The sequence below is a fragment of the Schistocerca cancellata genome, chromosome 4 (assembly GCF_023864275.1).
Source record: "Schistocerca cancellata isolate TAMUIC-IGC-003103 chromosome 4, iqSchCanc2.1, whole genome shotgun sequence".
NCBI classification, from domain to species: Eukaryota; Metazoa; Arthropoda; class Insecta; order Orthoptera; family Acrididae; genus Schistocerca; species Schistocerca cancellata.
Genome location: NC_064629.1, coordinates 309,818,573 through 309,844,984, shown reverse-complemented (window position 1 = coordinate 309,844,984; position 26,412 = coordinate 309,818,573). Strand labels below are relative to the sequence as shown.

The window sequence follows — 26,412 nt, the reverse complement described above, 5'->3', positions numbered from 1 at the left end:
TTTTAGTGTTAAAATTTGTGCATCATTGTCTGAAAGGCCATTCACCCTTTTACTAACAGAATGCCCATCTAGTAATCAAGAATGAATAAAAACATGGTTATGGCTGTGCTACTGTTCCCCTAGGGGACCTATAAACAACAACAATTAGAAATTTAGTTTCACTAAATTCAGCTGCCTTGCACGACATTCAAATATCTGTTCAGTGCAGTGCCATGATACATCTATGGACTCAAATGGAGTACTGTTTTTTACATACATAGCCACTCCCCCACCCCACAAGGAACTCCTTGAAAAATAGCCAGCTAATCTGTGTCCTGGTAAAGGAAGCCTCTGAATTGTCAAATTATTTAAGTGGTGCTCTGATATACCAGTAATTTCAGAGTCAACATCTATAAGCAGTTCACTAACTTTATCTCTAATACTTCGTATATTTTGATGAAATATGCTAATTCCCTCTCTACTTGGAATTGTTACATCCTCAGAAGGTGAGCCCTTAGAGGGACTTCCTTTATGCAGGTATACCTATCAGCTGACTCCAATCTAAAAAATGTGCAACTCTAGCACCAACTATTACAGGAATTTTTCCGTGAGTGATCCCACCACCACCACCACCACCACCACCACCACCACCCACTACACTGTCACCTGTAAGCTTTGCCAGCCTCCCCTTCCTATACCTATTGAGGTGCAGGCCATGCCTAGTGAATCCCGATCTACTTATAGACCCAACTGGCACCACTGAGATGTGACCCATGCCCTCTGCTGTCAACGCCCTCCCCAGCCCCATGTTTAATGCGCCTAACAGCCGCATTAAGATGAGGCTGATAATGACACTGAAACAGTTGCACGAAATGCCCATTAATGCCACCAGTTTGAGTAGCAATCTTTACCAGGTCACCACCTACATCATATTCCCCATCCCTATCAAAACTTTTCCCTGCTCCACCCACTATCACTACCTGAACCGCCTTCGTAAAATTCCTACATAACTCCCCAATGCTGTCAGTCAATTGAGCCAAGCCTGCACTAGGTTTCACAATGCTGGTGACCTAGTACTCATTCCCCAACACTTTCTGCAACTGCTGGCCCACACCTCTACCATGAAAATTTGCAACTGACCTAGGCCCCCTAACTACTGAGGACTGCTGCATGTTTCCTTCATCTACAGCTACACGAGACTCCTCTCCACTCAACTCTGACAGTTGGTCAAATCTATTGCATATATACACAAAGTAAAACTGTCTGAATACCTCCTCTCCCTAGCTGCCTTCTTGCCAACTGCCAGTTCCCATTCCCCACCACCCTTCGCCCTCCTCAACCTATCTAGTTCCTCCTTTGTTTGTTGTAACTGCACCTGAATGGCATGGATCTTACGTACCTGCTCCTCTATCAACTTATTTCTACTACAGATTCTGCATTCCCAGGAGAAGATCTCACTAGAATGCCCACGGGCTTCCCCACTACATTCCCCCCTCCCCATGAAAATAGTTTGAAAAAATCCCACACCGTAACCCACTACTCACAAACCTACGACAGAGCCCACACTTCTCACTCATGGTAAAAATTTTACAGTTACTGAAAAAAACTATAAGTCTACATTACCGAAGTTCAGTTAAACCAGTAGAACTATTTATAGAACTAACAATAGCAGTCTCGCAATTCTCTGTCTACTAAGAAAGCAACTGCTTGCATTAATATTACTACACCACAGCTAATACAAATACCAACAAAACTTCACAAAATTATTAGCTAAAACCTCAAATTCAACAGCCACTGGAACACTCCACACAGCTAAAACACCGAATGAAAATTTTAGTGGAATGACTGTCTTGTGGTAGGTGGGCAGCAGAACTATTTGTACTTTTTGTATCAGATTTCAAATTTTCTTTCCATGTGCCCTGTGTAGTAGCAGGAGCAGTTGTCACAAGTTACTTTATACACTGAAGAGCCACAGAAACTGGTACGCCTGCCTAATATCATGTAGGGCACCCACGAACACCCAGAAGTGCCGCAGCACAACACGGCATGGACTCGACTAATGTCTGAAGTAGGGCTGGAGGGAAGTGACGGCATGAATCCAGCAGGGCTGTCCATAAATCTGTAAGAGGTCAAGGGGGTGGAGATCTCTTCTGAACAGCACGTTGCAAGGAATCCCAGATATGCTCAATAATGTTCATGTCTGGGAAGTTTGGTGGCCAGCGGAAGTGTTTAAACTCAGAAATTCTGGCACTCTCTCCCATTTTGCTACAATACAAAGGCGTTTTTCATTGTGGCAGGATCTTCTCATGAAATTTCAATCACCAACTTTCTCCTCAGAGTGGGAAAATGCTTTTTTGGTGCCCACGTACATAGAGAGAAATAATCATCAAAATAAAATAAGAGAAATCAAGAACTTGCATGGAAAGATGTAAGTGTTCTTTTCCCCGCATGCTCTTTGAGAGTCAAACAGTAGAGAAATACCTTGAAGGTGGTTCGAAGAACCCTCTGCCAGGCACTTAACAGTGAATTTTGGAGTAATCATATAGATATAGGTGTGATAGTTACTGTTTAAGTCAAGAAAAATAATTCAATGTTGTGTTTGGTGTTCAACTGTAAACTGTATTTTGGGATGTACACTGTTAAGTTTATCAGCTATGCTCTCTGTTTCAGTGATTGTTCCATTGTGTAGCATCAAGGTGTCATCAGCATAATGTTTGTAATAAATGACTTTGTCTTTTTCTATTTGGTTTTAAAAAATCTGGTTTCTAGATCATTAATATAAATGTCGGCAAGTTGGTCAATTAAGCTGCTGCCAATTGCTAAACTGTCATTCTGAATACAGATAATGCTATCAAAAGTAAAGTATTTGTGAGACAGCACTAACTCAAGTGAATTCATTAGTTTGTAGATTTCTGCACTACTTAGCTCCTTATGATGCAATAAATTGTCTTTTATTATTCAGATTGTGTCATAAGTACGTTGGTGTGCAGATTAACCGTGTCAAGGGATGTAAACTTACCTGATCTGGGTATGATGTCCATGTTTATGACATTTGGGCTGTGAACTGAGCTTTGGAGCTGTGGGGTTTATTATTATGCAGCATTTGGCTTTTGTGGATGTTAGAAGGAAGTTGCAGTTCTTTAACAAGTTACAGCCCAAAAGCTCAGATCACAGCCCAAAAGTCATAAACATGGACACCAAATATGCCCAATTGTTAACTCAATAAATAATCCCAGGTACAAAGTCACTAAAAAACTTGATGAATTTTCAGTAAATCCTATAGATTTATAACCAACTACTCAATAAAGAAAAGTTATGAATTGACTGAATGCATCAGAGACACACCAACACTGAACCACCTGCCACAACTTGACTAAACTCGGACAATTGTGTTATCAAAAAACTTATCACAGAGGAAGCAACTTGGTGTTATTAATATGAACTTACCACAAATGACAAAAGTGCAGAAATTCACCTGAAGGGTCACTGTTCCCACAACATTACCAACATTCAAGTCAATGTGATGCACATCATCTTAAAGGAAGACTTTCCTGGCAGTTTCACGTGGTTGTATGGTCATTCTACACAGTGTACTCAACTGGACAGAGACTATGTAGAACACCTGAAACATTACAACCACCAACTTCACTTTCCTCTTTTTTATTAATTCAGTCTCAAAACATATCGGACTGATGGGGTACACTATCTGATCAAAAGTATCTGGACATCTATTAGTGGACAGTAATATGGGGAGTGTCTATCCTTCACCTTTATGTCAGCTTGAACTCTGCTGGAGACACTTTCAATCAGATATCTGAATGTCTGTGGAGGAATGGCAGTCCATTCTTCCACAAGAGCTGAAACCAGAGTGGTGTTCGACATGGGGTCTGGAGTGAAGTCAGTATTCTAATTCATCCAAAAGCTCTTCCACTGGATTCAGGTCAGGACTCTGTGCTGTGCAATTCATGTAAGAAATGGTTTTGACAACAAACCACTGCCTCACAAATTCTGCTTTATGACAGGAGGCGTTGTCATGCTGATAAAAATGGGTGTCCTCAAATTGTTTCTGTACTTCACACAGTACATGGTGCTGTAAAAAGTTTTCATATCCTTCCACACTAAGCACAAAAATACTCCCATACCTTAATGCAACCTCTTCTGTACTTCACTTTTTGCTCTACACGTGTTGACAGGTAATGTTCTCCAGGAATTTGACATACCCAAACCCTTCTGTCGGATTGCTATGTGGTGTAGTGTGATTCATCACTCATATCCAGTCATCCTGCTCTTTACACCATCACAAGCATAGCTTAGCATTGACTACAGAAATAGTCTAACATCCCGACTTAAACTGACTTTCCCTCATCAAGTTTCCTAATCAAATGTATATGTGATACATTATAATGCATAAATAGACATAACATGCTAGGGTTACCGCCCCATATTGATGCACAGTTATTTTTAATTAAATATTGTTTAATTATATTTATTGGTAAAAAATTACCATCAGTCAAGAGTAAAAGAGGTAAATAAAATGCCAAAATAAGGTTGCCTACCTTTTTCCGGGCAATAGTGAACAGTGAAAGATTGCCAGGTGCAGATAGGTAAGTGTGGAGGAGTAAATTATTCCCATGGAGTAATACAATCATACATAAAATGTAGATGATTTGATTGCAAATGTTATAGCATAACGGTGTCCTAGCAAAAGTGGGCCCATCTTAGGGTTGTCATGGTTTTAAGTTTCAGTAACTGAGTTCGAGAGGGTGGTGCACTGGAGAAACACTGAATGAACAAACCTACTCATTAGAGAAAGACAGAGAACAACGGCTGTGTGTGAGACAGCCACCGAGTAAAAGAGACTGAGCATTCTTATTTCTCTGTGTAACCAGAGTCCAAGATAATGACTCACGAAACTCCCACAGTTTTCCTGCAACCGTTACTGCAGTGCTGCCAAGTGAGTGGCATGTATAAACACACTATGAAATGATTGTGTATTATGTATATGCAGTGTAGAAGTATGCCCAAAATGCAAATCTGCACTCAGCTAATAAAATTACCATGGACTCCATATCTGCGCATCAAAGATGGATTCTCAGCTGTAGTATGAGAACAAAAATATTGACTGCTATCAAGAAGGATTTTGGTTTGTCACAAAAAGACACTAAATCATATTCTTTACATAATAGCAGAATAAATAAAAAATACCATCAACCCATATGATGATAGCAATGACAGAAATATTTTATTTAACATTTCTACGGGTAAAGCAGCAGCATCCAATGTTACTGATTTCCTGCTTACTGTTAAGTCAGTTGGGAGTCAACAAAAATTAAGTTTTATTTCTTAGTGCAATTCTGTTATTGGAATGTTTGAGAAACTGATATTGAGAAACAGAATTCTTAATTTCACACCACGGTGCACCTCCAGAGTTCAGGTGAATATAGATAAATGAGCAGTATCGAAAAAGGAATGAAACATCGTTGGTCATAATTCACAATTAGCCTTGACAACAAAATCAGTGTAGAACACTCTTTGACATTTCCAATAGCACCGATGCCACCTGCTCTTTTCTCGTTTACCAGTGAAATGTTGCAGACGGACAAGTCCACATTATCCAAGACATTCAAATGTCAAGTCCATGTAGTTCAGAACACACAAATCAACATTGAAACAGTAGATGGATTTTACTTCTTATACCAGATCGGATACTCCTTGCCACAAAGCTGTGGTAAAGTAGCTGAATCTATTCTCATAAAACTTTGTTCAAGTAAGCTGCAGAGATACATATTACATTTCATTGCTATTTAACACCTTCAAAGATACTGAATCTTAAAATTGACAAGTGTTTAATATTTTTTCTACGATTACAGGACTTCAACGACTTAGACCTACCAGCTTTTTGGGAAGTCTTAAGAATTATCATTTCAGTTCTTAGCCAGTTATTGAGAGGATGACCTTTTGGCATCAATAATGCAAAGTAAGGAAGTCTTTATAACCTCTGGAAGTCAGTGCTATTCTTATCAAATGAATGAAAACCAAACTCAGGACCTTTACCTTTCATGGCAAGTGCTATACCAACTCAGCTACCCAAGCACGATTCACGACGTGTCCTCACAGTTTTAATTCCACCAGTACCTTGTCTCCTACCTTGCAAACTTCACAGAAGCACTTGCCCGCAAAAGGCAAAGATTCTGAGTTTGAGTCTTGGTCCAGCACACAGTTTTAATCTGCCAGGAAGTTTCATATCAGCACACACTCCACTGTAGAGTGAAAATCTCATTCTTGAAACATCCCCCAGGCTGCAGCTAAGCCATGTCTCGGCAATATCCTTTCTCCCGGAAGTGCTAGTCTTGCAAGGTCCGCAGGAGAGCTTCTGTGAAGTTTGGAAGGTAGGAGAGGAGGTACTGGCATGAGGACGGGTCATGAGTCATGCTTGGGTAGCTCAGTTGGTAGAGCACTTGTCCGCAAAAGGCAAAGGTCTCGAGTTCGAGTCTCGGTCCAGCACACAGTTTTAATCTGCCAGGAAGTTTCATATCAGTGCACACTCTGTTGCAGGGTGAAAACCTCATTCTGTAATGAAAATCATTTTGTAAACACTGAAGAAATTATGAATGCCAACATGAAGAAGTCAATACACAGATTATGTTTCATGTTAGCAATGTGCCACCAACTTCAAAAATTTTAGTAAATTCCTCTGATATTGATGTTTTATTAATTTTGCTGGCCAATATGCATGAAGTTTCTCAGACAAAAAACAATAAAGAAATTAACTGTATCAACTGCACAGAATTAGCATCAAAGTTGGAATCCTCATTATGTCTTAGTGTACCAACATTCCACGCATTTACAGGCTGTGATTTCCCTGTGGCTTTCTGCAATACGGGAAAAGTCAGACTGTTTCAAATCAAAATCTACAAAAAAACTTCTGTCGTTTACAGATGGCACTGACGTTGTCATTGACGAAAAAAAGCTTAGTTGCTTCAGGAGTTTACTGCTCTTTTGTGTGGCATAAAGCAGTACAAAAGTATTACTGACATAAGGTTTTGTGTTTTCCAAACGAATGATTCAGCCAAAAAAGATAATGTATAGTATATGAAAAAAATTAAAAAGCTTGAATTCAGATGTGTTTCCACGTTGCTTGAAATCATTAAAACAAAAATTTTATGCACAATGAATGTAAATTCTGTGTGGCTTAATGCTACCAACCCTTATTGTGTAAAACTGCAGCCTGAATCTTGTGGATGGTACCTATATGGCTATTTAAAGCCAATCCTAAGGGACCAAACACACACACAAGTTCAAGAAATTTTACGGGTTACAGACAGGGATAGTAATAATGACAATTTCTCAGAATTTGATTTCAATATTTCGACTTCTGATGCCTCAGATTCTGAATAACTATTAGTGAAAATTATTACATTCTTCAAAATGTGAAACACTGAGTGTAGATTTGTGTTTTGAGCATGCCTCTACACTCCATATACACAATACAATCATTTTGCTGTGTGTTTATACATGCTAGATGCTTGGCAGCACTGCAGTAACGGTTGCAAGAAAACAGTGATAGTTTCATGACTCATTATCTTGCACTCTGGATACACGGAGAAATGAACATGCCCAGCCCCTTTTACTTTGGCAACTGTCTCACATGCAGCTGTTATTCTGTGTCCTTCTTTATCGCAGAGGTTTCTGGATTCATTTCTTCTCTGCCGTGCAATGATCCCATACTCATTTACTGAAATTGAAACCCATTGCAACCCTAACACAGGCTCACTTTTGATAAGGTAACAGTATACCATTGTGTTCGCAATAAAATAATCTACGTTTTATATATGATTGTACAAGGGCTGTTCAATAACAAATGATACTAATTTTTTTTAGCAACATACTTTTACTCATCCTCATAATTCTGATGGTCCTTCTCAACTTAGTCATCCAAGAATGCGATGCACTTGTCCCAGCATTTCTGCCAGTCTTGAAATACGTGCTGGAAACCATTTTTTGAGAGGTCCTTCAAAATTGCATCTACAGCCTTCACCACTGCTTCTGATAATTGATAATGCCTCACATGAAGGTGTTTCTTCATGTTAGGGAATAGAAAAAAGTCATGTAGGGCTAAATCCAGACTATAGGGAGGGTGAGGGATGCACTTCACATTGATTTTTGCAAGATATTCAGCAACAACATTGGCAATACGCAGCCACGCGTTATCGTGGAGCAGCATCCAACCTTCTTCAGATAAATGTGGTCTTTTTCTCCTGATATGGACTTGCAGTGTTTTCAGGACATCCCTGTAGTATTGTCCAGTTACTGTTGTGTGTGCAGGTACAACATGCTGATAAATCATTCCATGAATATCACAGAATGAGATGACCATAACTTTCCTAGCAGAGGCAACCACTTTTGCGTTTTTGGGGGTTGGTGATGAAGGAGATTTCCACACTGAGCTTTGCTGTTTGCTCTCAGGAGCAAAATGATGTAGCCAAGTTTCATCAGCAGTGATTACATCAACTTTAACTGCACGCAGGCCTGCACGTGAATGTCCTTTTGTTTGTGAATCAACAGTCTAGTAACCCATTGTGCACAAACACGCATCATGTGTAATTTTTTCTGTCACCAACGTGTGGGTGGCACCCAATGAAATTTTCAGTATCTTAGAAAGTTATCTTAAGGTAATTTGTCGATCCTCTCTCACAATGACAGCAGCAGTGTTGATGTTTTCTTCTATAAGAATAGTAACTGGAGGACCGGGTCCCCCTTCCTTTGAAATTGGTTGTCTCTCCTCTTTAAACGTTTTAAACCATCTTCTAGCTGAGCTGTAGGGAAGAACAGACTCTCCATATGCCTCTTGTAACGTTGTATTTGCCTGAGCTGTAGATTTGCTGAGACAAAAGCAGAATTTCAAAGCCACAAATTGTAATAAATAAGAGAGATACAGTTAGTGAAAAACTATCTTAGTTTACAAAATGAAATTTTGGAACATATAAAATGCCAACATACCATATGTTGTAGTTACAGAGTAACTTGTCCGTACAGAACAGAGTAGACATGAAGTTAGTAATATAAATCAACAAATGGAGGTGCTACATAAAGCTCCAAAAAGTCTCTATCTCAACGTGCTAGAAGAGCTTGAAATATACGCACATCAAAGAAAAACCCCAGGCCTATTAAATGAGCAAAGTGATTTTATGCACAGGAATTATTATGAGATTTTTAAAGACCTGTTTTAGGCTTACTCTTGAACGCAGCAACACGCCCCAGTAAGAAACAGCTACAGCGGAACGGCCCTCAGCGTACTGGCGGCGAGGTGAATTGGGCGCGGCGCAAGACAACTCGGCGTGGCGTTGTATACGCTCAGGCATAGGGAAATCCACTCAACCACCAATCAAAAACAAAGAAGAGTAAACGCGCATTTTCGGAAGGATATCTACATTTTAATTATATTTTATGTTTCTTTATAAAGAAATTTTAAATTAATGTAAAAATTTTTCGTTTCATGGTCCACTCAAAAAGATTATTCATTTGTTATTACCTTAAAAAGTGTTTTATTAAAAAGAATATTCGCCAATAATATATACGGCGAAATAATAACAGATGCACAATTGTTATAGGTAGAGGGCACTTTTTACTGTTACCAATCAGATTACTCTTAAATACTGCGATATAATGTTTTAACAGATTGAAATTCACTTTACTTATGACAGTTAACAGTGTGTTCTGTACGGACAAGTTACTCTGTAACTACAACATATGGTATGTTGGCATTTTATATGTTCCAAAAAGCCACAAATTGTTCCTCACGAAATCAGGAGTCCCAACAATGAAACTGCTACAGCGTGTTTGTTGCACATTAAGCTAACAGAATATCATAAGATTAAATTTAAGCATGAGAAATTATGACTGTAAAAAAAAATTATGATCATTCTTTATTGAACAGCCCTCCTATAAGGAAACTCAGTGAGGGTAATTTACTCCTACCTGCTTATCTGTTTGCACCTGGTGACCTTTCATTATTGGCAATATTGAAGAGTCTGTTTTCTTTAGAAGTATGATGCAATTTTCGTTTGGACATGCATGTCGGAAAGAACAGGTGCTGCAGTGATCTCGCCCATTATGAACACATGAAATGTATTCACAGTTGCGGGTATGGATAACTGTCAGCTGTATAATAGAATGACAACTTTGAAAATTTGTGGCAGACTGGTACTCAAACCCAGATTTCCACTTATTGTGACCGGTTGCCTTACCATTAGGCTATCTGAGCATGCATCATGCCAGACACAAGCTAACATATGTCATTAACCATGTCTCTACAATCTGCACTCATACATCCATTATGTATTGTCCTGTACAGAGGAGACACTTTAACTGAAAGCCGCAAAATGTCTCCTCTGTACGGGATTATACATAATGGATGTACGAGTGTAGGTTGTAGACAGATGATTGATTACATATGTCAGTTTTGGTGTGGCCATGATGGATGCCCAGATAGTCTGATGGTAAGACAAATGCTCATAATAAGCGGGAAATCCAGGTTGGAGTACCAGTCTATCACAAATTTTCATTGTTGTCATTCCATTTTACCACTGCAAATACATTTCTTGTATCTGATAATGGCTGTAGTCGCTGCAGTACCTGTACCTTTGCACTTGCATGCATGTCTTTCCTGTATAGGAATATACATAATGGATGTATGAGTGCACATTTTAGACACGTGGTTGACGACATACGTTAGTTTGGCTCTGCCTGTGATGCATGATCGGATAGCCTAATGGTAAGGTGACTGCTCGCAATAAGCAGGAAGTCCAGGTTTGAGTACTGGCCCACCGCAAATTTTTATTGTCGTCATTCAGTTATACAACTGATGGCTGTCCATATTCGGAATTGTGAATACATTTCATGTATTTCATAACAGCTGTAGTCACTGCAGTGTCTGTTCCTTCGGACATGCATGCACATCTGAAGGAACATTGCATAATACTTCTGAATAACACAAGCACTGTAATGTTGTATTTATCTGTCAATGTTGGGTGACTTTCAATTAAAATGTCTCCTCTGTACAGGAATATACATAATGGCTGTACAAGTGCAGACATATGGTTGACGAAGTGTGTTAGTTTGGGTCTGAACATGATGCGTGCTCAGATAACCTAATGTTAACGCTTGTGATAAGTGTCCCTGATGGATTTGTTACTCAGGTGATGTCCAATGATTAGTCCAATATTTGAAATCATCGAGTTCTCACGAACAACATGTTCTGCTGTTACTGCTTCTCTACAGACGATACAATAATCCCCACATCCTTTTATACTGGTGGGGTCCACCTTTCGTGATGTCTAGTGGCCAATTCCTCATTTATCTAGAGGTGTCAGTATACTTCTCATGTAATAGTGTATTTTTCAAAAACCTAGTGAAAATAGGTGTCAGTGATAGGGGTCCCTAATTCAGCAGATTACGTCTATTTCCATTGTTGTGTGTTGGTGTACTCCACTCCACATGAGATCATCAGTTGCTGTGGGACCTTCACCTTCAACCTTTGTCATCATCTAGGTGCATTTATTTTCACAGCATTTAACTGTGATCTCTCCCTGCATATTACTATGTTCCCTTTGGAGTGTGTCTTCTGCACTCACATGGTCAATGTGGGGTGTCATGGGAGCATACTCCTTAACAGCCTCTTGCCCTCTAAATCCTAAAAGTACATATGTGTGGATCACTAACCCACAACCTGTCATGTTCATCAGATTCTCTTTCGTCAGCTATGTGCATGGAATTACCATCACAACTTGCCGATGGCAGACTGACTTCATCTGAAATGCATTTTCCCCCTGCTAAATCACCTTTTAGCTCCCATGGCCCATCTGTGAAAATTTCATTGTCTTCTTTATGTGTTACTAAGTTAATTGTGCCCTTAGTGTTCTCTGCACACCATGTGATTGGATTTTTGTCAAATTGGCCACAGTTCTAGTGGTCCGGTCCATGATCAACATTCTACTTGAGAGTATGTCATTACAGATTATACAAACTGACGACAACCATCCGATGACAATTGAATTCACCCAGAAGCCACTTCTTCTGTTGCTTAGCAACACTAAGACTCGGTTTTCTACCTTTTTCCATTTTGCCCCAAAAGTGGGAATTAATGATATTCCTTGTACAGATAGCTAGCTAATTTACTACCATTTTCCACCAGTTTTGCACGGAAAGACATCGAAAGTGCTGTCACTTCTGATCCAGAGTCAAGTCATGCTCATCTTAATGCCTTCCACAGCTATCTCAGTGAGGAGACACCGATTGCCTTTTTAGACAACTTCAGGTTATCACAGTGCTGGTCACTGTTGTCTTGAGCTTGTTATTGTTTGTAAAAACATTGCATATGTGATATCCCCCTACTGGGGCATCTCCTGCAATATCTCATTGTCCTTGGCCGTTCTCTTGTGTGATCTCACACACGTCCACCTGACGTGGGGCCAGTGGTGGTGAAACTCCATTACTCTCATGGCTTCTGTCATTATGCGATGCTTACACTTTGTGTAGGGTCCTGAACTAATTACTCAAACTGATTTTTGAAGAAAGCATTGCACTGAATACAGTTTCTGGATTTAGATGTTTGCCAACATATCAATTGTAGATTGAAGTCACCACCAACTATAACTGTATGAGTTGGTTACGTTTTGAATTAAGACCCAAATTTTCGTTGAATTATATCTTCTGAGTCTGACAGTCGGTAAACGAAACCAATTTATTCGCATTGATGAGTATTACCACTACCCATACTAACCCACAGCAACCAGCTACTTCAGTTTCACTACAAGAACAGCAATGAACTCACCACCACCACCACCTCACCACCTGAATTTAATTTATCCTTTCTGAAAACCATTGGTTCCTTGGCAAAAACTTTGGCTGAACTTATTTGCAGCCTGACCAACTTTCAGTATATGTAACGATTCCTGCTTCAATGCTTTGTGTGAGCAGTTGTAGTTCTGTTTCTATCCTAACACAACAGAAACAATTTTCATCTATGATACTGATGTTTCTGAGGTCAACCCATGTCCTATGTTTGGTTTGCATCTTTTGTGACTGAACAAATTTCCAAAGACCCCTAACCTCCAAAACCACTCAGTCCACTCTGCACAGCCCCTACTACCTGCTTTGTGCAATGGACCCTTGATCTATAAAAGAGATCCCAACACCTCTCCACTGAATGGCGCAAGACATGGAATCTGTGTTATCAGGTGGGGAATTGTAGGATTCCCCTTGATAGATCAGGAGTGCACTACACAAAGGAAATAGGTGCAATGGTGGTTTCTTAGGCTAGGCCGTAGTTTGAGGTACTCTAATGAATACTAACCAGTCGATATGCAGATAGAAAAATCAGACCACGTTCAGAGGAAAGACACTTTGACTGTCAAAATTTTGTCAGTGAATTGTCAAAGTGTTTGTAACAAAGTTCCCAAATTTACTGCCCCCTAGGGAAGTTCTCATGCTCAGATTATCCTTGAGACCGAGAGCTGCTGAAACCTGATGTCAAAAGCTCTGAGATATTTAGCGATTCATCGAATGTGTATCAGAAAGACAAATTAGATGCCATAGGAGTAGGATGTTCACTGCAATTTACAAAAATATTGTCTTTGTTGAAGTTGAAATTGAGTGTGACAGTGACATTATCTGGTTCTGTATAACAGGTCTACATGAAATCAAGTTAATTGTTGGATGTTTTTTCCGGCCACTCAATTCTGCTGTGACAGTTTTAGGGTCATTCAAAAAAGTGTATGGTTGGTAGTGTGTAAATACCCAGATCATGCAGCACTAGTTGGAGGTGACTTTAACCTATCGAGTGTAGACTAGACATCTATAGATTCTGTCTTGGGCAACTAGCTCAACAGCCCACGCACAGTGGAAATATTGTATAGACCCTGTAGCTACAAACAGGCCTGACATTAATGATCATGATGTCATCATATTGACTATGTTTACTAAAATTAATAAATTAGTCGAGGGGGCTAGGAGAAAAATTCTGTTAGAAAGAGCAAATATGCAGTTGTTAGCATCTCCCGTAGGCAATGAATGGGCATCATTCAGTTCCAGTATGTGGGATGTAGAGGAATTCTGGGCAAAGTTTAAATAGATTGTAAATCATGCTCTGGAGAAGTATGGATTAAGGACAGAGTAGACCCACCATGGTTTAACAATGAAGTTTGGAGAATGCTGAGGAAGCAAAGGCTGTTGCACTCTCGGTTAAAACAAGAATGCAGAAATGATGACCGGCAAAGATTAGTAAGATTCGTGTGTCTGCAAAAAGATATATGCATGAAGCATATAAAAACTACCACTGTACTACCGTAGCACAAGATCTGGCCAATAACCTAAGAAAATTCTGGTCCTGTATAAAATCGCTAACTGGGTCTCGGGCTTTTATCCAGTCACTTGTTGACCAGTCTGGTGTGGCAGCAGCAGACAACAAAAAGAAAACCGTGTTTAAGAAATCGTTCACACAGGAGGATCGTACAAACATATTGTCATTTGACCATTACACAGACTCCAGTATGGGTGACATAGTAATAGGCATCCCCGGCATAGAGTAACAACTAAAATAGCTGAAATCAGATAAGCTGCCAGGTCTGGATAGAATCCAAATTCCATTTTACAAAGAGTACTGAGCTGCATTGGCCCTTAATTAGCATGCATTTATCTCTCACCAAGCAAAAAGTTCCAAGTGATTGGAAAAAAGCACAGGTGACTCCTGTGTATAAGAAGGGTAAAGGAACAGACCCACAAAATTACAGATCAATATCCTTAACAGGAGTTTGCTGCAGAATTCTTGAACGTATTCTGAGTTCAGATATCATAAATGTCCTTGAGACCAAAAAGCTTATGTCCACGAATAAGCATCGCTTGTGCAAATCTCAGCTTACCATACCATATTTCTAGGTTTCAAACAAGCATTTGTCACAGTGTCCCACTGCAGGCTCTTAACAAAGTTACGAGCATATGGAATGTGTTCCCAGATATGTGAGTATCTTGAAAACTACCTAAATAATAGATTCCAGCATGTTGTCATCGACAGCAAGTGTTCATCAGAGACAAGAGTCCCAGGGAAGTGGGATAGGACCACTATTATTTTCTGTATACATAAATTATCTGGAGGACAAGGTGGGCAGCAATCTGCGGCTGTTTGCTGATGATGCTGTGGTATACGGGAAGCTGTCGTCACTAAGTGACTGAAGGAGCATACAAGATGACTTAGACAAAATTTCTAGTTGCTGTGATAAATAGCAACTAAAACTGCAATTTTCGAATACAGCATTAGTGATCTACTAGATACAGTTATATTGTTTAAATATCAAGGCGTAATGCTGCAGAGTGATATGAAATGGAATGAGCACATAAAGCTTGTTGTAGGGAAGGCGAATGGTCGACATCTGTTTATATGGAATTCTTGAGTAATTCTCAAGTGTTGGGGAACTGCACCAGGTCAGATTAAAGGAAGACATAAAAGAAATTCTGAGATCAGTTGCTAAGTTGTTTGAATAGGACGCAGGTATTACAGAGATACTTTGGGAACTCAGATGGGAATCCCTGGAGTGAAAGTGACATTCTTTCCAAAAAACAGTATTAAGAAAATTTAGAGAACTAGCATTTGAAGCTGACTGCAAAACAAGTCTACTGCCACTGATGTGCATTTTGCATAAGGACCACAAAGATAAGAAAAATTAGGACTCATACAGAGGCATATAGAGAGCCATTTGTTCCTCACCCTATTTGCGAGTGGAACAGGAAAGGAAATGACTAATTGTGGCGTGGGGTATCCTCCTCCACTCACCATACAGTGACTTATGGAGGGTGTATGTTGATGTAAATCTGCTCCCTACACGGTCACTAAACTGTGCGAGACCCTGATTCACTGCCTCACTTTCTAAAGTTTTTGAACCACCTGATTGTGATTGTTTTTGCTTATGGTGCCGACCACAAGTCAATTCAACAACAAAGGACAATGGACAAGAGCTGCTAAGTGCTTTACAACAAACCATGATTCTCTCTATTTAATAGTTTCCAAGATCTGATTTCTTGAATTTTGAAATTTTAGGAGGACTTAATGGACACCCCATGCTACAAAACCATACATACCATTCCCACAGGGATCACGAAGACAAATTAGACTAAGTACAGTGCTCACAGAGGCATTTGAGCAATCATTCTTCACACACTCCATATGTGAATGGAATGGGATAAAATCCTAACAACTGGCTCAATGGGAAGCACTCTCTGCCATGCACTTCACAATTGTTTGCAGAATATTAATGTACTTGCAGATTTATTAGTAACTAAAATTCCAATTAATGTCTTCCATTGCACCATTGTACCTTAAATTAATGTTTCACATCATCTTAGAATACGGTCTGGATATGGATTTTAGAGTCTCAATTTTCCCATGAACTATGTTATTTACAGTGCACATACTCTGTAGTGTGTGGCTTCCACAGAGAAAGATACCAGCAGTGCTAGAACTAACACATCTGCTTTACCCCCTCCTCCCCTCTCCCCCACCCCCCTCCACCAGTTCAGTTTTTGTACACCACCAGCAAACATTTAGGGTGAGTCAGCTGATGGCCCAGAATGTGAGGAAAACTAGGTGGCTCTTCTGAAACCCCTTCTATCATAGCTTCGTTACCTGATCAGAAAGAAAAGGGGTGAAAAATAAGGAATAACCTCACCACTAAGAAAATTTCAGTGAGCTAAGGAGTTATGGTCCTACAAAAAGAGCAGCTTCAGTGAAGAGAAGGATAAAGTATGAATGGGTTTCTCTTGTGACTACACTTGACATACACCAGACACTATACTGACAAGCAATAGACTATCTCATGCTATGCATGCACTTTATTGGTTAGTTTCAGTAATTCATATCTATCGGAACTCACGTGATACTCTTGTTGATCTGAAGTAGTAAAGCAGATAAAAATCTCTTAAGATTCATGAAATTATTAAATAGTTAAATAGCCTAGATGTTATTTCATAGTTCAAGCAATTACAAAAATGATTTTCAAGTATTTTAATGACATGTTTCTTCTTTATTTACTTCTTTTCCAGGTCCATGGAGGCTGTAGTTGGATGCATACTGAATCTAACGAGCAGTAGAGATGCAGATTGTTATAAACTGAAAGCAACTGAACTTCTTAATGGATTATTAGCAAAAGTTTATCTACAGATTGCTGAATGTTATTTACAAAATCATTTGATGATAGAAGCTTCTTGTTTTCTACAGCGATCACTGGAAATAAAACCAGGTATTTTGATGCAGAACAATTTTGTCCACCTGCAAAACAAATCGCTACTGTTATTTTATTTGAGAAGTGCAGCTAAGCATCTCTCCACAGCTGCAACGTAGCATACACTTTGTGCTTATTTAATGAACAACAAAACTTATTCAGGTCATGCAGAAAATGAAAACCTATTGGTAGACACCAGGATTCATATTCTGTGTATGTGCCATACATAAAATAAATTTGCTCAATCATTGCTGCACAGTAATATTGTACAAAGAATTGCAGTAGTATGAATATATCATCTCAGAGGGAGTGACATTAGCATTCGATATTAATATAAAACTACATGGATTTTGTAAATGATGGTTGAAAGAACTGCCCACCACTTCATTAACAGGAAAAGTGACAGTTGGTAGATAGGCACATAGAGGGAAATATGGCATCTCGAGAGTTCCAGGGGAAGGAATATATTGTTAAGAACTTAAGGAAATTGCAAGAAACAAGAAATTGTGGAGGGTGAAGATTAGTGCACATGGCGCTGTATGCCTTAGAAAGTTAAACTGCATACATCTAACAGGCTGTAAATAGTCTCCTTACAATTACCAACGAACCATAATACATTAACTGGTTCTGTTGGCCTGAACTAAGTAACCCTCAAATTATGATGTATGTCTTGTCTAGATTCCATCTCTGCCATTTCCACAGCCACAAGAACAGCAACAGTTTTCTCACTCACTACACTGTGATGGAACTCCTTGCTGCAGTTGCAACACCACGCTGCATGCAGATCTGATCTCCACCTCGAGCCCCGGCTGCTCATTGGTGACTTCAGTGAAACAGTAGTAAGACAAGTTCCTTACTATGATTCATGTAGCTGCAGGTGGCCGCCGTGGTGTAGTGACCACACCCCCTCTCAGCACATGGTCAGTTGCTGCGTGCAGTGTCTTGACAGTGTTTGCATGGCCTGTGAGTGACAGTGTGGCCCTGGAGTCAACCTGCTGTCCCCTTAGGTAGTAATCTGCTGCTGCTTTGACACAGGAGAAGGCCCTCTAAGTGATACAGTACTGAGACCCAGGCGAAGGATAAGTACCAGAAGATGACCACAAAATGGCAAAGGCCCAAACTGATGGTAGCTGCTGGCTGGTCCATGTTCCGTCGTCACACAGTGTAGTCCTCTAGTCCCAACAAGTCCTGTTGGATTGCTCATACTTTTATCTGAAATTGATGAGTTTGTATACAAGTCAATAGCTCAGTTGTTATGATGTTGTACCACTTTGGGCCACCTACAGGACAAACAGTATCCTGGCCTAAAAGTGTAGTAATTCCCTGGCTCACCCTGCTGGAAGCAACATCTGTGTGGTCTGCCTCAGAATGAATATACACTCCTGGAAATTGAAATAAGAACACCGTGAATTCATTGTCCCAGGAAGGGGAAACTTTATTGACACATTCCTGGGGTCAGATACATCACATGATCACACTGACAGAACCACAGGCACATAGACACAGGCAACAGAGCATGCACAATGTCGGCACTAGTACAGTGTATATCCACCTTTCGCAGCAATGCAGGCTGCTATTCTCCCATGGAGACGATCGTAGAGATGCTGGATGTAGTCCTGTGGAACGGCTTGCCATGCCATTTCCACCTGGCGCCTCAGTTGGACCAGCGTTCGTGCTGGACGTGCAGACCGCGTGAGACGACGCTTCATCCAGTCCCAAACATGCTCAATGGGGGACAGATCCGGAGATCTTGCTGGCCAGGGTAGTTGACTTACACCTTCTAGAGCACGTTGGGTGGCACGGGATACATGCGGACGTGCATTGTCCTGTTGGAACAGCAAGTTCCCTTGCCGGTCTAGGGGTTCGATGACGGTTTGGATGTACCGTGCACTATTCAGTGTCCCCTCGACGATCACCAGTGGTGTACGGCCAGTGTACGAGATCGCTCCCCACACCATGATGCCGGGTGTTGGCCCTGTGTGCCTCGGTCGTATGCAGTCCTGATTGTGGCGCTCACCTGCACGGCACCAAACACGCATACGACCATCATTGGCACCAAGGCAGAAGCGACTCTCATCGCTGAAGACGACACGTCTCCATTCGTCCCTCCATTCACGCCTGTCGCGACACCACTGGAGGTGGGCTGCACGATGTTGGGGCGTGAGCGGAAGACGGCCTAACGTTGTGCGGGACCGTAGCCCAGCTTCATGGAGACGGTTGCGAATGGTCCTCGCCGATACCCCAGGAGCAACAGTGTCCCTAATTTGCTGGGAAGTGGCGGTGCGGTCCCCTACGGCACTGCGTAGGATCCTACGGTCTTGGCGTGCATCCGTGCGTCGCTGCGGTCCGGTCCCAGGTCGACGGGCACGTGCACCTTCCGCCGACCACTGGCGACAACATCGATGTACTGTGGAGACCTCACGCCCCACGTGTTGAGCAATTCGGCGGTACGTCCACCCCGCCTCCCGCATGCCCACTATACGCACTCGCTCAAAGTCCGTCAACTGCACATACGGTTCACGTCCACGCAGTCGCGGCATGCTACCAGTGTTAAAGACTGCGATGGAGCTCCGTATGCCACGGCAAACTGGCTGACACTGACGGCGGCGGTGCACAAATGCTGCGCAGCTAGCGCCATTCGACGGCCAACACCGCGGTTCCTGGTGTGTCCGCTGTGCCGTGCGTGTGATCATTGCTTGTACAGCCCTCTCGCAGTGTCCGGAGCAAGTATGGTGGGTCTGACACACCGGTGTCAATGTGTTCTTTTTTCCATTTCCAGGAGTGTAGTTCTGTTGCTGCAAGCAGGATGCTGACGTACTGCACCCACCAGCTGCCTCCGTCCTCTGCAGTGCTTTACTACTAGACTTCCACAGAATCACCAGAAACCTTTGAGGCCACTACAGTAGATAACTGCATCATCTGCAAAAAGTCAAGTTACTATTGGTATTGTCTGCAAAGTCATTAATGTACAACACTGGCAAACCTGGCAGTGCTTCACAATTGCTAAATGTGTATGGGAATTGATCTCTCTCGGAACCAGCACAATACACAGCTTTTACATGAGCAGTTGATAGTTTGTTAGCTCGTCCTCGACTGACTCTTTGTTCCACCTTTTCTACCTAGGCCAACCACAATTTGCGCACGCTACACAGTTCCGTTCCCAAGGGGAACCACAACACCTTTTACATACAAAATAACTAAGAACCCTAAGTGAAGGTCAGCAGTTTACATTACAGCAAACAATCATTTTAAATAAAACAGAACATTTGCATATATTGGTAGTTCTACACAAAATTATTTAAATAAAATTATTTAATTTTAAAGGTATGAGGAAGACAAAAGATCATTTGCTCATATTGTGCATATTACAGAGATTACACTTCATTACAGTACCGAATTAATCATACACTAATTACAGAAGTTCAATGATGGGATGTTGAACAAAATAGAAATCTAAATTAATCAACAAAAGGTATGTAGTGCCTAAGCTATGGTGTTACAAACTGTGTTCCTTTTCTGATATAAATGCATGATCCTCCACCCCTTGAAGCAGTTCTGCAGTAAGAGTTTGCTCTTCCATACAATAATAATACTACATGTTGGATTTCTGTGTCTCCACACCAGTGTTCCGTAACACAAACTACTGTGCAGTTCAAACACTGGAGCTCAACTTCTAATAGTTGTATTTTATTTTTTATTGATTGCATGTTTTGATGGAGGATTGTTAAGTCTGTGAAATGCCCCTTGTTACTCTTTCCAGTGGTTTGTTTTTCTTTGTGACATCTGGTATGTGTGGTATTTAGAGTGTTAAAATCTCTATTGTTAGTGATTGTTTCAGTATTTTTTAAACTGCTGGAGATACTCTTTAGGCAGAGAAACCTGTTGTCTGGATTTATCCTAAAAAATACTTACTTTTCCTACCCATGACGACAAGTATTTGACCATGTGTGGTCCAAGATCCACTCCCATATACTTTCATGAATCAGCTATACCAATCTTCCCTTCCCAGTCCTGTTTAGGTGTAGGCCATGCCTAGTGAAACCCCATCTGTTGATAGTCCCGACAGGCACCAGAGAAACATGAGCAAAGTTGGCTGCCCTCAGAGCCATTCCTAACCCCATACTGATTCACCCCACAACTCCATCAAGGTGTGGTCGATCATGATGCTGGAACAGCTCAACAAAGTGTATGTTGGTACCATGAGTCAGGGAAGCTATCTTGTCCAGGTCACCACCTATGTCATATGCCCCCTCCCTGTCCAAACTGTTTCCCGCTCCACCCACTATCACTACATGGTCCTCTTTTGTAAAGTCCTTACATAAAGACCCTATGCCCTATCACATGACTTAGCCTGCATTTGGTTTGAAGATACTGGTGGCCTGGTACGTTGCCCCTAAACTTTCCTGTAACTGAGGGCCTACACCTCGCCCATGGCTACTACTTAGTGCAGAACTTTCTTCTTCTTAACAATTTCTACATTTCTAGGCTTCTAGGCTACGCATTTCCTGCTCCTCATTCTACCTGAGGCTCTTCTCCACTTAAATCTGACAGTGGTAGATACCTGTTTTTGGTGTTGATGATAAAACTGTCAGATCACGTTCTCTTTCTTCCTGTCCTCCTACCAGCTGCCAACTCCCAACCACCCTCCTTCCCCCTATCTCCATTGATCCTTATCAGGTCCTTCCTTGCTTCCTCCAGCAGTGCCTGAAGGGCACAGATTTTCCTTTCCTGTTCCCCAGTCCAAATGTTCCTACTGCATACTCTGCAGTTCCAGGAGAGAGCCTCTTCTGTTCTCCCAACATTCTCCCCACTGCATCCCCCCCCCCCCCCCCCCACCCCCGCAGTGAAAATATTTCCTTCAAGATTGGCAACAAATCCCTCTACTCAGTACACTATAACAGCTCCCACATTTCTTACTCACGGTCAGTTTCAAAAGAATAATTAAGTTTAAAGAATGTTTAAATGTGTCAAGGACGCGAGATTAGCTGTATGTAAACAAAAAATGACACAAAGGTCTTATGTGCGGCTTTGGAAAATTTACATTATCAAGCATGTTTAGTCAGCTTTTTAAATGTTTATAACTTGGAAAATTTAGGCCTAGATTGCATCTATCTAACTAGTGAACAATACAAAATGTGTTAGTTAAACACAATTGAGAAACATTTAATTACATTCTTATGGAGACAATAGACACTGATGAAACTAGTAGCTGTCTTTTTTTAACGAATTTTGAACTATCAAAAAACTTGAATACAATTTTTTGTGTTTATGTCACACAAAATTTCGAATTATGTCATGATTATCGGGACTTCAGCTAAAACGAAGCTTTTTCAAAAACAATCTCTGCTGGCATGCTAATATTCAGTTTTGTGACAGGAACGGACGCTATAGCAAGTATACGAAACAAAGATAATTTGAATTTGACACTGTTTCCTGTTAAATAAGTTCTTTTAACAGACAAAGAAAACACCTGTGATCTCACTGGGCCATCTCATAAACGATCATCACCACAGAACACAAAAGATCTCCTGTCATTCATGGACAAATCAAATAGTTGCATTAAATTCATCCCAGTTGCATGAACAGCATCATCTCCACCAAACTAATACTGCTAAAAGGATGCTCTGTCTTTGAGGTTCACAGAATGCAAAAAGGGACAGCTGATGTAAACAAGTGTTGCTCTCAGGTCTGTATTTAGTGCATTTCATATATGGGAAATCATCCATAGCTGCATATAGTCACAAACTTTTTTTTGAGTAGTGGTCTCCTATTGTGAACTGGACAGATCAAACGACCATATTGCTTCCTCCTCAAATACTCTGACTCACTATATTAATTCCCAAATTGAAAAAGAGACAGTACCAATTATTTTCTCACAAAACTAAAAACCACTGACATTTGCATGGCATAGAGCAGTGATAGTCAACTGGGTCCCTACTGCCCACTAGTCGACGTTCCAGCTTTCATGGTGGAGGGTAGGCAGTTGGGGTTGAACTTTTCATAAAATTTTAACATAAAATATTGGATAAGTAATTATTATTATATGCTTTAATTTGCCGCAGCTCTGCTTTATGGATTTTATAACATAAAGTTACTTTTTTACTTCGTAGGTCATCATTACTGTAGAACTGGTGCCTGGTTAAAAAAAATTGCTGCTAACAGAGATACAAAAGTAGGCAGTAGGTAAAAAGGTAGATCACCCCTGACATAGAGTTTAATCTCTTCATAGAAAACTAGTAGCTGCTTGATGTTTTTAACCATGCCAGAGATGCACCAGAATGAATGGCTTAGCATCTTCAGTGGTGGACTTTCATCTTAGTGGATCACAATTATGAAATTCGTTATCATCTCATGTGTTGTCTTGCCTGTAGGGAGAACAGAACAAATCATTCAGGGAACATTGAATGTGTGAAAAATTTCCCTTAGATTGATCTACAGAGATCAGAATCCACCACTGTAGGAAGTCCACCAGTTTGTACATTGGGAATGGCCATTGTCAAAAAGACAAATAAGAGACGTAGTTGTCGACTAGTATTTTTAACTTACATCATTACATGCAACACAGTGTTGTTCTACTTGTCACCCTCCAGTGTGTGTTGGGTAGCAATGTTTCCTTTATTATAAGGGATGCTACTCAGTGAAAACATCAGTGATATTTGGGTGTTACCTATTCAAAGCAGTTGGCTAGCTGGTGTTGACACACAATAATAATGGTATCAAATGACTGACCTGAGAATGTTAAATTCATGTTTAGCACCAAGCAATAGCATAGCTTCTCCCATGAAAGTCATGGGAAAAATTTCATGTAGTTTTTGTCAGTCCAGCCCCAATGGATGGTGTTCTCTCAAATTTACCCTATGTCATCTCCATGGTGTATTTTTTTTTTTTTTTTTTAAAGAAAAAAAGCCACCATCCATGCTGATAGTTGCTAGCTGTCTGGCTACTATCTTCACATCACCACTCTCCAAGTCTCCAGCAATATGTTTTCCTTTTCCCTGTATGTCCATTTGCAGGGTCCATCCCACACAGGACTCTAATCCCAACTGCACCTGTACCATCAACTCACTGCATCATCTGAGGCTGACACATCTCAGTCTCAGTGATGCCAGGGTCTCAGAATGTTGTTCTCCAACTGATGTGCAGCTAGAACAACTAGCCTGGAGTAGCAATAATGAAAATATGAAGTGTAATAATCACTTAGGCCTAGTAGGCCTTAAATGACAGGCTTTGTTTCATTGGTAGGATACTGGGGAACTACAGTTTGTTTACATGAGAGATTTCTTACAGTACATGTAAAGCTTATGTGGAATATTGCTATCAGGTAGAGTATATGCAAAGAAGACTGGTATGTGGATGTGCTCAATAGTGTTTGTCTTTTAGGAAAGAGTAAATTTGAAAGGTCGCTACTGACTTCCTACCCCATCCTTCCGTACTCCGATGGGACTGATGGCCTCTCTGTTTGGTCCCTTCCCCCAAATCAACCAACCAAGAAAAAGTATTAGAGTCCTACTGCCTTTATCCACCTGTGTTGAAAAGGTAATTTCTGAGATGAAATTGTAGGATCCAAATAAGGGTTCCAGATGATTTTTTCTATCAGAATCCTTTAGAAAATGTACATGGAAGTCACCACAGACTATTAAGTGCTTTCTGCTGTCTGACAGATAGCAGAATAAGATACCCAGACTCCTCACAAACAGTTCAAAATTTTCCAGTGAAGATCTGTATAAAGTTACAATTAAATGTGAACAATTTTTTAGTATTGATTCACAAGCACACACTTCTATGTGCTGATCACTACAAAAATCTACTTGTTCAATGTTTTTGAACTTGTTCCTGTCTTAATGTATGTAACAACTCCTCCTTTCCCCATATTAGTTCTGCATGAGTAAGCTGCTACAGTGTAGTGTGTTATGTAACTTATCTAACCCTTTGGTTATGTGGTGCTCAGACAGGCAAATGATGCCTATTCTTTCAGAGCTCCCTGGATTTTCCAGACAGACAAGAACCTTTCCTACCTTTTTACTCAGTCCTCTAATATTTTGCTGAAAGAAGCTAATTTTATTTTCTGTGCATTGTTAACAATTTTGTGGGCTCTTCTGTTACTTTCACTTCTTTCAAAACATAGTGCCTGAATCCTGATTCTAACCTTAAAAAAGATGTCTCTCTTACACTAGTAACCACAGGAATCTTATGTCTGATGGTGTCCTCCCAGATATTATGTGCAAGAAGTTCAGCCACCCTAGCTTTCTCTCCCCTATTCAGATGTAGGACATATCCAGTATATCTACATCTCCCAGTTGTAGCAACAGGCACTGCATTCAGTCAGTAGCAGCCTGCTCAACTCGGTGTTCACATAGCTCACAGCAGTGTTGACACAGGGCTGGTCATGGTGCTGCAGGACCTCCACAAAACTCACATTTGTGTGTGTAGTTACTACTCCTATTTCATCCAGGTCAACTGCTCTTAGCTGGGCTGTTCTGTGCTCCACCTACTATAATAACCAGATCCTCTTTGCCAAAACCTTTGTACAAATTCCCTATGCCCTCTGTCACTTGGCGAAGACTAGCACTTGGCTTCAGAATACTTGTGACTTGTTACCCTGTTCTTAATTTCTCCTGTACCATATGGCCTACACTTGTCCCATGGCTGCTACTTAGCAGCAAGACTCTCTTCTTCTCACTCTCTTTTCGTATCGACCTACATGGAGTTTCTTTGTAGAAGTCCACTGCACCCTACTGTGACCTACAGCTGGATGAGGCTCTTCCCCTCCTACTTCAGGCAACAAGTCAAATTTATTTGATATTGTTAGCTCAAATGTAGATGGAGTTGAAGAGCTTTTCTCCTTTTGCCCATTGTTTGTTACCTTTACCAAGATCCCAAGATTTTTTTTTCAAATTTCGCATGATCTACTTCAGCCTGAAGTGCACAAATCTTTGCCTCCTCCTCCGTAATTCTCTTGTCCTTCTTGCAAAGCCTACAGTTTCATGAGGGAGAGCCTTGTTGAGTTCTCCAATCAGTTCCCCAGTGAAATTCCTATCTACAGTCTACTCATCCATTTCCTCTTTTACCATCCTATAACAATATGCACATGTATCACACATTTGAACACAGATTAGATGCTTAAAAATGAATTAAATCTATTCCCACTTTACCCTACATGAAC

General features: G+C 40.7%; 1 protein-coding gene across 6 annotated transcripts in view; it reads left to right on the top strand.

Moving 5' to 3' along the window:
* LOC126185083 (uncharacterized) overlaps nt 1-26,412 on the top strand; it is a 152,487-nt gene that overhangs the window by 116,312 nt on the left and 9,763 nt on the right. For all 6 annotated transcript variants that reach the window (XM_049927869.1, XM_049927870.1, XM_049927866.1 and 3 more), the window contains one exon: nt 17,071-17,267. In XM_049927869.1, the coding sequence (XP_049783826.1) occupies nt 17,071-17,267 (197 nt within the window). The remainder of the gene's footprint in view (nt 1-17,070; nt 17,268-26,412) is intronic.